Raw genomic sequence first — 12,729 nt, 5'->3', positions numbered from 1 at the left:
TGGTTTGTCTTGTGACCACATCTCTTTGATGGATCTAAGAAGAATCGTTGATTTTTCTGTTTATTCAGCTTTTTACTTGTTAGGATGAGGTGGCAACTTCCGGAGTCTTACATGCCTGTACCCAAAACTGGAAGTTATCCCCTTCACTCCCATCTTTCCATAGCTAATTCCTTCTCATCATTCCTATCTCAGCTCACATGTCATTTTTTCAGACTCTTTTCCTCCCCTCCCTCTCCCCATTCCTTCCCTAATGTTGCCCTCCTTATCCCATACTCTCCACAGTACTCTTTTGCTTCTCTTACTGCTTCTTGGTATCTGAAATCTGAAATTATTTTATCTGTTTACTTGTGAATGTCTCCTCCCCCTCTGGACTTGATAGCTCTGTGGTGATGGGAATTTTGTTTGTCTTATTCATTTTTATTTCACCTAGTCCTAGTTCCTAGGACTGTGCTTGGCATGTGGCAGTGTTCTATAAACACGATTTGTACATATTCAGCACTGACTAGTTTCAACTCACATATATTATGAGTTTCTTTTATTAGTGCCGTTTAGTTCAAATTTCTTAATATTTCAGGTGTTTCAAGAGGTATTCCAGATCCTCTCTGAATCGGCAGCAAGATCTATCTCATTGTCCACCTCCTCCTCAGCTGAGGTTACTTGATTTCTTACAAAAAAGAAAGGAAAGAAAAGCAGGTCAGCATTATGACCTCAAAATTTCTAAGGCAGGAAATGTAAGTATATATATTTTAAATGAAGCTTATTATGCCCAAAAGCCTGTCTTATTTAGCATTTTCAGTATATTTATATTGTTTTTAATTTTTCAGTATATTGTTTTTAATTTTTCAGTGTGTAGATATGTGGAAACGGAGTCCCTGTAATTTGGCCATACCTTCTGAAGTAGATGTAAGTCAGTTCATGAATTACTTTTTTTCATATAAAGTTTCTCAGTTTTACTATTCAGTTGCTTATACCTTGAGAAAACAAAAAAATACTTACTTTAAAAACAAAGTGATTTAGATCATACTCTAAACAAATTTTTTAAAAACAATATGATTTATTTCAAAAAACATCAAAAAATGATTTTAGAAGCTGTGTATTGTTCTTTTTTCACATTAAGTTGAAAGAACATAACCCCTTAATATAGTTTTTTGGAGCAGGAATAGTAAAACAATTTTAAAATTGGAAAAATACAGTGTATATTACATAATCACGTGAAATCTCTCTTTTTTTGATAATATTTCATCAAAATTTCCTAATAGTGCTTGTTTACTCAAACTGGTTAAATTTGAAGATTAATAATATTATTTGACATAAAATAAAGATTAATAATACTAGAGAAGTAACCAAGATTAGGAACATTGGGTTGTATTCTTTATTGATCCATAATATACATGAACTATAAATGGTTGAAGACAAAAAAGGGATATTTTGATGAGTGATCCTATGTTTTTCTTTCTCCTCTGTTCTTTTTTATATTCACTCAACTCTTTATTTTCAGATTTGTTCTTCTGTTGCACCCTTTCCATGCTAGCACATGCATTATTCTTACTATTTCTGATTTAAAAAAAAAGAAATTACACAAAGCACAAAGCCAGAAGCAGCAGTAGACTGTATATACAGCTCAAGGAAGTAAGCCATATTATCTTTTGGTAGCTTATGTGCAGTTCTTCAAGGAACATGGCCTGATAATAGAATTTCAGTGTAAATACTGAAGGGTGGAATTTAGCTTTGGAGGACAAGCTGGAGTACTTCCCAAACTTTAATGTCCTTACGAATCAGCTGGAGAACTTGTTAAATTGTAGGTTGCTACTCAGCAAGTCTGAGGTGCTAAGATGCATTTCTCACAAGCTCCTAGGTTATGTGATGCTGGGGTCCATGGACCACACATTGAGTAGCAGTTGCCCTCAAAGCTTCTCAGTCTAGCTCAATCAGAAGAATCACCTAGGATATCAGTTAAACATAGAGATTTCAAGCCCTACTCAAAATCTACTTACTTAGGATTTCTAAGGGACAGACATGAAAATCTGTATTTTTAATAGGTGCCCCAGGTAAGTCTAAATTACTCTTAAGATCGTGGTTGCCAGTAAGATAATAACATTTGACTCACACAGATGCCTAGGACATGTACAGAATATATGGTCAAGTCTGACTAGAAAGTGGAAAACGTTCAAAAAATTTGATCAGCTTTAATATTTTACCTTCCCTAGTCTCCCTTAGTTTTGTCCCCACTGTTACATGACCGCTTTTATTTCAAGAAAAGCCTGCCAAAAGGAAAAGATCTTTATCCTTATCTCTCTGACATTCCAATTTTCCTGAAGGAAAAGCTCTAAAGGAAAAACATATCAGCTTATGGACAAAAAAATGAAAAAAAATGAAGAGGCACTGTCTAGAAAAGCAGCTGTGTTTATTAACACTTATTTATTTGGTTTGGTTTTATTAAAGTTGTTTTATACACATCAGAAGACTTTTAAACTGCTTAAGCATAAGTAGTTGATACCGGTAATTTAAGAATTCTTGCGCTAACAAGTATATTGTATTGTCGAGTTACTTAGTTTCTTCTCTTTGATCAGAATACTGATTCCATTTTATCTGATATGGATTCTATTTTATGTGGTATTTCTTGATTTGATTGTTTAGGTGGAGAAATATGCTAAAGTGGAAAAGTCTATCAAATCTGATGACTCACAGCCAACAGTCTGGCCAGCCCATGTAAGTAATCATTGCCTGTCTCTGTTTCTAATTATGCCATTTCTAATCTGGCCTCTGAATTTATTAAACATAAAGTGCAATTGCCATTAGTTTGGGACCTTTTTTCTTTTTTAAATTACTTTCTGCGAGTTCAGTTTATTACAAGAAGAAACAACTATTTTATCAGAGTATGCTTTGCATTTTAAACAGCAATTTTTTATTTTTATTTTTTATTTTTATTTTATTTTAATTTTTTGAGATGGAGTTTGGCTCTTATCGCCCAGGCTGGAGGTGGGATCTTGGCTCACTGCAACCTTTTCCACTTCCCAGGTCCAAGCAATTCTCCTGCCTCAGCCTCCTGAGTAGCTAGGATTACAGGCACCTGCCACCACACCTGGCTAATTTTTGTATTTTTAGTAGAGACAGGGTTTCGCCATGTTGGCCAGGCTGGTCTCGAACTCCCGATCTCAGGTGATCCGCCCACCTTGGCCTCCCAAAGTACTGGGATTACAGGCATGAGCCACTGCGCCCAGCCTTAAAGAGCAATTTTAATGAAGAACTTCATTTTTACTTTTGGTTTGCGTATTGGTAGTTCTGATTTGTTTTGTTTCTAATTAATAAATTCTTCTAAGGCTGGCTTTTAACAGAAGTGTTCTTTATAAGTTTTCCTAATTGCAATAATAACGTCTTAAAAAGAGAGGAATAGGTGTAATATTTAAATTAGGTGAACTCTGGGAGTGAAATGATGACAGATGTTTTTTGTGTGTGATAGCAAAAGCAGACAAATGATAAATAGATCTGCTTTTGAAAGTTTTATCCTTTTAATATTATTTAATATTTGCAATTCATATATCTAGTATGAAATTCTGCCATATTAAGCTTGATTAAACATGCCATCTAAACTCTCATTCCCAGAGTGCCATGTAAAAAAGAATCCTGTACTGCCCTCCTGAGCATAAACAGGCACGGCAGCATGAGGATCAGGGGTGCAAGCTTAGGGACAGACTGCTAACTCCCTGTGTGACCTTAGGCAATTCATTTAACCTCTCTTTGCTTAATTCCCTGACTTCTAATACGGAGGTAATAACAGTGCCAACCATGAAAATATGGTGGAGCTTTCAGTCCCTGTAGAGTGCTGAGAACAGTGTTTGATTAATATTCATTGTTATTATATGTATATCAATATGTCTAATAATGTATTTAATGATGTATTAATATTGTTACATATGTGTTCATACTTCATAGTATATGTTAATGCTTTACTAAATGCATGCTGAGTGCCCATATAGTTTTTAGGAAAAGAACCGTGCTGTGCTTTATTCTCATAGGCAGACTTAAATATCTTTGTAGCCTAAGTGCTGTGTGTCTTCCTATCGTCAGATACATGTTACTGTATCATTTATTCCTGATTTTTACTAATTCTTATTGCTTGCCTACTTGTGAAGGTATTTATTTGAGGTGCTATGCATTTTTCAGGATGTAAAAGATGATTATGTATTTGAATGTGAAGCTGGTACTCAGTATCAGAAAACAAAGCTGACCATCTTGCAGTCGCTTGGAGATCCACTTTACTATGGTAAAATACAGCCATGTAAAGCAGATGAAGAAAGTGACAGCCAGATGTCTCCATCACAGTGAGTTCTGTTAAATACAAGTAACTGGAAAAAAAAAAAATAAGGCACCAAGAATTTATCTAGTAACTACTGATGAACCATTAATGAATAAAAATTTCTCTTTGGGAACTCACTTATTAGTTAAATATAACAATTAGATTTGGCGGTAGACCTAAGTAAACTTAAGTCGTAGTTACCATGTTGCTCAAGAGTTATTAAAAATAAAAAAACCTATGGTATAATTATTTTTATGCTTGTTTTGAAGGCTATTCCTGTGATATCCTTCTTTATATGTTTATGGCACTTAGGACTTTAACCTGTGAACATGAAGTGTTTGGGCAATAGTGTGTTTAAATAGGAAGCAAGTTTACTATAAATGTGAAAAGATGCTTGGTATTTTGGCACTGCATGTAAGGACACAGACTCAATGCTTATTGTAGTTATTGGCCCTACATATTAATACATAAAAATATAGATGATCTTCCAAAATGTATGAACTACATATATTTGGTACTGTCAGTATTTAGTTTTATTTTGTTTTACTATTTATTTGGTTTTTTTAATCAAATTGTTTTGAAAAATCAGTTTTCTGTTTTGAAAACAAAAAAGAAGCTCAGCAGAAAAGGATGGGGGCCAGGTCTATGTTAATTGTAAAGCCTTTACTTACACAAAATACTAATTGAAACTACAGTAGAAAGGTGGATTTTAAAGAGCAACCCCACCAATATTTAGGTAAAAGTCAATGAAAGGAAATAACAGGGAATCCTCAGCTTGTTTTTTCACATGACCAGTTTTTATTATTGTAAAAGGATCAGATATTTTGATTACACACATTTTCTTCTTTTTTTTTTAAGTTATAGACATCACAACAGTTTATTTCTGAATCCTCAGCATGCATTTCTAAGGAAGCCATTTTTTTTCTTTATTTTTATTTTAGATATAGGGGCATGTGTGCAGGTTTGTAACAGGGGTATATTTATGATGCTAAGGTGTGGGTGTCTGCTGATCCCATCACCCAGGTAGTGAATATAGTACCCAATATTGATTACTTATATTTAAAAAAATCTTTTCACTTAAAGACAACATACATTGGCCATTTTTAATTTATTAACTTATTTTTGTAGAACACAAGGGTGGTATATGTTCTTTTGTGAAAAAATTGGTCTATAGAGCCAAATGACTAATTTGTTTGACAGGAAGAGAATTGCATTTTTTACCTTTGCATCAGAGTAGCTGCATGATTTATTATCTTCCAGTCATTCTTCCATATTCATAAAATACTTTATTTAATAAACTATGAAGTTAAAGTTTGAGCTGCATGAACTAAGCTTTTTTTTACATTTTATATTTCAGCTCGTCCACAGATGATCATTCAAATTGGTAATTAAAAAATAAACTATTTTAATCTGTTAAGAAATTACATAAATATCAAACTCTTTAAAAAGACTTGCTAAAGATACTTTATTTGAATCAGTGATAAATATGTATACCTTGTTTGAAATATATTCTAAGGATCTGTTATGTAGACATTAATAGTAACTTCTAAAATTGCAGGTTAAAGTGAGAGGAAGGCCAAAGACCTTTGCACATGGTGGTTCAGTGATTTTGCTTTAGGATCAATAGTTGTAAGGGTATATAGCACTTGGTAACTTTCAGCCCAGATTATGTTTTAATAAATAAATTTTGTGCCAAAAGAAATATCACTTAATTAAATCAACCAAATTATTCACATTGTTTCATAATGCATGCAAAACTTAGTCATTGTTTCATATGTTTAAATGCATTAAAAAATTTTTTTTCATATCTTGGTAGATTTAATACCAGTTTATATTACTGTGACTAAAACATGGAAGATTCAAAAGTAATCCCAAGCCTTCTTAAGACAACTCTTACCTAATACTTTTCTCTCCTTTTTTTTCCTTAAACATTTTAGGTTCATTATTGGATCAAAGACCGATGCTGAGAGGTAAAAATATTTGCATCTCTTATTTTGGTCAGGATGGATATGAAAAATTTTTCACCCTTATAGGATAGAGAATACTAGGAGTTAAAAACTTTGATTTTGGTTATGCTGTTAACCATATTTACACTGTTTAATATTTATGGGCCTCTGTTGTAAAATTAGGGCATTGGACAATAAAACCTCTAAGGTCCTTTCCAACTTTAAAATCTTACTGATTCTAGAAAAATATCTGTAAGCTTGTGATACACCAAACTACTAAGAATGGTTCTTTTCATGGGATGAGATTTTTGGGGGACTTAAATGCATTTTTCCAAAGTTTATAATACCTAGGGTTTTTTTCATAGAATTAAGAAAACAAAAGAAATGTTTAAAATATAGTTTTGTTTTAAATAAGAAAACTTAGACATACCTACTGTAGCTAAGGAAGATGATTTCTAGATAGTACTTTAATCAGAATCTAAGAAAGGAATTGAGTATTTTCTTTGGCTGCTTATTACTTAAGTAATCCCTGTAATTTCTGTATTAGAAATAAGATATTGAAAGTATATCTTTAGATTGTTATTTAGCACAATGTTTTGGACAATTTGTCATTGAACAGTTTAAAAATATGTACTTTTAACACAAAGATAAATTGCCTAATTTTTAATATTTATGTTAATTTTGATAGAACTTTCTTTTTGCCATTAATAGTCATTATTCTTTCCTATAAAATAAATTTGTGTTTAAAACAGGTTTTCTAATCTTTACCTGTTTTCTCCTGATATTTTAGGGTAGTCAATCAGTACCAGGAATTAGTCCAGAATGAAGCCAAATGTCCGGTCAAGATGTCACACAGCTCCAGTGGCTCAGCCAGTCTGAGTCAGGTCTCTCCAGGGAAAGAAACAGATGTGTGTTTCATTAATGTTACTTCTTTGTGCCCAGTTGTTTCACAAGTAATCTGAGAAATGTTAAGAATCATTTTTGGAGGCTAGGCACAGTGGCTCATGCCTGTAATCCCAACACTTTGGGAGGCCAAGGTGGGTGGATCACCTGAGGTCGGGAGTTCGAGACCAGCCTGACCAATAGTGTGAAACCCCGTCTCTACTAAAAACACAAAAATTAGCTGGGCATGGTGGCACACACCTGTAATCCCAGCCACTCGGGAGGCTGAGACAGGAGAATCTCTTGAACCCCGGAGGTGGAGGTTTCAGTGAGCCGAGATAGCGCCACTGCACTCCAGCCTGGGCAACAGAGCAAGACTCCATCTCAAAAAAAGAAAAGAATCATTTTTTGAGGAGCGGGGGTACAGTTTAGTTTTGTTTCTACTTTTACCTTTTTTTAAAATTATTTAACTCTTTATAACATGATTTTTAAATGTACACAAAGATAAAAGGAAAATTACAATGAACACCTGTGTTCTAGTCATTTGGCTTCAACAGCTGTTATTTTCCTTTAATAGATAAGTATGGAAGAGTGGAAGCTTGCTTTCATCTTACTCCTCTGCCTTTCTCCCTAAAACTCTCTCTTCCCACCCTATTACTCAGAAATCTTTTCCTCATTCTTTATGTGTACTGTAATATATTTCATGAGTCTCATGTGAAATTTTCTCTGTAATACATATAGTATTCAATCTGTAACCACTAAGAGCACTTTGCAGAGTTAAAAATCTGGGATTTATAGCAGTATTAATTTTATTTAATAAACTATGAAGTTAAATATAAATATCATCTGGGGTTTATAGCAGTATTAATTTTAACAAGTATGCTTAATGTCATTGTCTTTTAGCAAACTGAAACCGTGTCAGTTCAGTCTTCGGTATTGGGGAAGGGTGTAAAACATCGACCCCCACCAATCAAACTTCCCTCAAGCTCAGGAAATAGTTCCTCAGGTATTACATTTCTTAGTTTTTTGCAGTCTAGAATAACAAACATTATATAATCATAATCTCTTTTTAAAACTTTGCCCCATTTTGATTTCTGCAGTTCACAGAAGTTTGAATTATAAATTTAGGAAATAACTTTTATGTTCTTCTAGGTAACTATTTTACACCACAACAGACAAGCAGCTTTCTCAAATCTCCAACTCCTCCTCCTTCTTCTAAGCCATCAAGTATTCCTCGGAAATCATCTGTGGATCTCAATCAAGTTAGCATGCTTTCTCCAGCTGCCCTATCACCTGCCAGCTCATCACAAAGTGAGTCATAACTTAAATTCTTCATTAAATCTTCATAAGCTTTTGCATTAGTGTTTCTTAAGACAGCTTTTTTCAACCTGTGAAGTAGTGATATCTGAATGTACTGTGTATCCAAAATGTATAAGTTGCTAGAAGCTTCAGGCAGAGCTCTTGTTGATTGTATGTATTATGTCTCTATTGTAATTGTACTTGTTTTTCTGTATCTATGTATGCATTCTGCGTATACCTTTCTTATAGGCTTACAACCTACACATCTCCTTAAAAAAATAACCTGATAGTTACATGTGGCAATAAGATTTCAAAATATTTTTTATTCCAGTATACCCTAGGATCATTTTACATATTTATGTAAATTGTGTGGCTGATATGAAAAAAATGTCATAAGAGTTGTTGCTGCAGGTCCTATCTTTGTGTATATGTAAGAAGTCAACTAGTTCCAAGGTGGTGATACAATAAACTGAAAAACAATATTTCAAAAACACTCCTACACTCTTTTATAAATTGTTGTCAGTTACTAAAATGTGATGATAATCATAAAGCATTATTCTGAAGATACTGAAATGTAATTTTTACTACTGAATACTTTTTTTTAACATCAAGAAGAGTTATACAAGAATGCTAGCATTAGTTTGGGAGAATTTCTTCAAATTAGTAAATATCTGAAAGTACCAATTTGGGGAAAAAAGTCATTCCAGTTTTTTAGATTTTTTATAGATAGCTAATATATGCTGAAAGTTTTAGTACACTGCACAGTGATAGGGTGGTCTTCGCATTAGATATAAACATCTTCATCTCGATAGCTCAAAAGGTGTAATTTTTCTGCCTTCTTGTTTTGCACAAAGAAAAATATATAAATTTTCTGAAAGTCTTATTCACACTTCTTATGTTGTGGGTATGGATTATGGTAATCTACTGCACACAGTTGTTACTTTAAGTAAGGGTTGAGTGACAGCTTCTGGACATTCACATTTCTTTCCTTTCTTTCTGCAGGACATGAAAGCTAAAAAAGAAAACACCTCAAGAGCTTTTGGTTTTACTTTTTTGGTTTTTGTTTTTTGTTTTTGTTTTTTAAAAAATTGATAAACTGTGCATACTTCATTCACAACAGATTTTCTATACATTCTACATTTAAACAGAAGTACACAGTTACTGTTAAAGATGCAGTATTATCTCTCAGATATTTGCTTTATTACTGTTTTTTGTAAATTTGTTTGTCAGGATAAACTTGATGTGTTAGGAATTAAACATGTATATTTAGGTGCCAAATATGATTGTTAACCATATGTAACTTATTAAATATGTTTACAGTTTATCTCAGACTTTTACACTAAATAAGCAATATTTTTAAATGAAGTCTTGAATTAGTGAAATCGTAAATAACAAATTAATTTGAATTCGTTTTGAACTTTTTAGGCCAAAGGCAGCATGTAGGAAACTAACTTTTAAATGGGTATTGTGGTAGAATATAACTGTATATTTTTACTGTTACTGCAATAGCATCTTTAATGGGATTTTTAGGTGATATACTGCATCCTTAATTGTAATTGAGTGTAGCAACACTCATGTATCATGTGTAGAAATTAACACTTGCAGTTAACTGCTTAAAAAAAAAAACTAGAACAAATTGTCAGTGCTAAGTAAGATTCCATTAACCTTATTTTAAAAGGACTGGCCATTTATAACAAACTAGCAATTTTTATTTTTCTCAATGAGCAGGATCTGGAACTCCTAAGCCATCTACTCCTACACCAACCCCTTCATCGACCCCACACCCTCCTGATGCTCAGAGCTCAACTCCTAGTACCCCTTCAGCCACCCCTACTCCCCAAGATTCAGGCTTCACCCCTCAGCCCACTTTGTTAACTCAGTTTGCTCAGCAGCAAAGGTCTCTGAGCCAGGCAATGCCTGTAACAACCATTCCTCTTTCCACCATGGTAACATCTATAACTCCAGGAACCACGGCCACCCAGGTCATGGCAAACTCTGCTGGACTTAACTTCATCAATGTAGTGGGCTCTGTTTGGTAAGTTTGCATTGATGTTTGGATTTTTTTTTTATAAAGATAGTTTCACCAATCTAAATAAATTCTTAATGTGTGAAATTAAGAACAAACCGCATATTACTCAGACTGAAAAGGAATAGTTTAGATATGGACAGAAGCTGCCTGACCATGTATGTTTTAATTTTAAATAATACATCTGTTAACTGCACTAAGATGATATCTCATCTTATCGTTTTTGTTTTTTGATACTTCATCTTGATAGCAGCTTAGAATTTCCTGTTTATCTTCTGCATTACTTTCTTTGATATTTAAGACAGATAAATAACTAGTTGTGTTTGCTTAGTAGTTTTGTTTTTTAATCTGAGGAATTGTGTGGCTGATTTTTTCCTTTTACAGTGAAGTTTAATGCTTTGTCTTATTCTCCTGCAGTGGGGCCCAGGCTTTGATGAGTGGTTCAAACCCCATGCTGGGCTGTAACACTGGTGCCATAACTCCTGCAGGAATAAACCTGAGCGGCCTTCTACCCTCAGGAGGTCTGCTACCAAATGCACTGCCCAGTGCAATGCAGGCAGCTTCTCAAGCAGGTCAGAATGTTGGAAATAATAACCTCTAAAAAAAATTAAAGTATATGCTAAAGTAAAAATGTAATTTTAAGAGTAATGCTAAAGGCATTTAATGTCATTATTTCATGAAGTGTTGTATCACATATATTTCACTTAAAAAGCCTTTAAAAGTTCTGGCATTTGAATTAAAAGTCTTCTAGCAGTCAACTTCTGTGGAAAACTTGGTAAGCCTGTGAGTCTGTGCAAATCTTTCTTCTGCTTTCCAAATAACAAAATTAATTTTGGTAGCCTTATTGTCATTGTAGTTATATTCCAGGGAAAATAAGTGTATTTTGAAAATATACATTGTGTACAAGAGGCAACTGCATCGCAGTTAAGAGCCTGGATTCTGGAGCCAGACTACCTCAGCTTGAATCCCAGTTGTACAGCTTACCATTTGTGTCATCTTGAGAAAGTTACCTTTGTGTTTAATTTTCCTCATAAATAAAATGGGAATAGCAATAAAAACTTACCTCATAGTTGTGAGGATTAAATGAAATATAATACAAATTATGTGTTTAAACTGTGCCTGAGACATGATAAGCATTCTTTTATTTAGGAGTAGTTATTACCTATACAGGAAAACAGTTATAATAACTTGTGCTTATTTTTTTGATGCTCTTTAAAATAATGTATTATAATATCTTGAAACAATTCAGTTTCACTTGAAGAAAAATTTAATAGGAAAAACAATCTAGAAAAATTTATTAAAAACTTTCTTAGTTATGAGAAAGAGAACCCAGAGAATATAATTAAACATGCTAACATGTTGCTGTAATTTCCTAATTCTAGCTAGTGTTCTTATTTTAATAAGCGTAAGTGTGCCTTAGTGCGAGAAGTCCTGGAAATGGACTTCACATCTTGAACTTAGGATATTTACATGTAACTACTAGTTGTACCAGTTACATGTGGCTTCAGTTGCTAAAGTGGGGTTCTACAGAAGTCACTAAATTTTTCCCCCTTAGCCTCAGTTCAGTTTGCTCTAAAGTGGGAATAAAAATATCTCCAGTTGGTACTTAAGAGAAATAAATGAAGTATGAAAGTGCCTTTGGTAAGCTAGAAAGCATTATACAGATGTCATCCACTTTTAAAAGGGGGTTAAGCCATTTTCTTAAATGATAATTTTTCCAGAAAGGGATATTTTTGCCAAATTTCAGTTTCTTATACAAGGCTTCGCTAGTGTTACATGTGCATTTCTTCCCTTAAATCTTTAAAAAAAAAATGATATGATAGAGAACTAGATACATTTTTAAATAGTGTTCAAATTAGTATATTTTGTTAGCAAAATATATACATACCTTGAGACCAGGATCAACAAACTACAGCACACAGCCTAAGCTAGAAATGGTTACTACATTTTTATAGGATTATGAAAAGAAAATGCAGCAGAGGCCATTTGTGCTCACAAAGCCCACATGATGGCCCTTTATTGAAAACGTTTGTCACCCCCAGCTTTAAGATATGCTCTGTGTTAATGTAACAGATTTTTTAGGAATAAGTTTAAATTAACAGAGCACTGTTTCCTGACTCTGTTTTGATCTTTATACACAAATTGCAACATTCTTTAGCATTCTGATTAACATTTTTAGTTAAAAAAAAATAGCATAAAGCACACCTGTTCTTAGAGATATGATTATTATAGTATACTATGTAGCACTGAGAAATGTAAATAGATGCCAATACCTGGAA

The 12,729-nt window shown here is 33.4% G+C and overlaps 1 protein-coding gene across 50 annotated transcripts in view; it reads left to right on the top strand.

Moving 5' to 3' along the window:
* Positions 1-12,729, top strand: part of SUPT20H (SPT20 homolog, SAGA complex component) — a 51,466-nt gene that overhangs the window by 28,352 nt on the left and 10,385 nt on the right. For 18 of the 50 annotated variants that reach the window (XM_009426899.4, XM_001146786.6, XM_063792084.1 and 15 more), the window contains 11 exons: positions 575-731; positions 847-903; positions 2,638-2,709; positions 4,165-4,322; positions 5,655-5,681; positions 6,235-6,267; positions 7,034-7,151; positions 8,029-8,131; positions 8,278-8,436; positions 10,390-10,459; positions 10,868-11,022. In XM_009426899.4, the coding sequence (XP_009425174.1) occupies positions 575-731; positions 847-903; positions 2,638-2,709; positions 4,165-4,322; positions 5,655-5,681; positions 6,235-6,267; positions 7,034-7,151; positions 8,029-8,131; positions 8,278-8,436; positions 10,390-10,459; positions 10,868-11,022 (1,109 nt within the window). Of the gene's footprint in view, positions 1-574; positions 732-846; positions 904-2,637; positions 2,710-4,164; positions 4,323-5,654; positions 5,682-6,234; positions 6,268-7,033; positions 7,152-8,028; positions 8,132-8,277; positions 8,437-10,152; positions 10,460-10,867; positions 11,023-12,729 lie in introns of all 50 variants that reach the window. The other 32 variants (XM_063792073.1, XM_063792071.1, XM_016925207.4 and 29 more) reach the window with 3 other exon arrangements.

Source organism: Pan troglodytes, chromosome 14 (genome assembly GCF_028858775.2).
Source record: "Pan troglodytes isolate AG18354 chromosome 14, NHGRI_mPanTro3-v2.0_pri, whole genome shotgun sequence".
NCBI classification, from domain to species: domain Eukaryota; kingdom Metazoa; phylum Chordata; class Mammalia; order Primates; family Hominidae; genus Pan; species Pan troglodytes.
The sequence above is the reverse complement of the archived record's forward strand: the minus strand, read 5'-3'. Positions and strand labels throughout refer to the sequence as shown.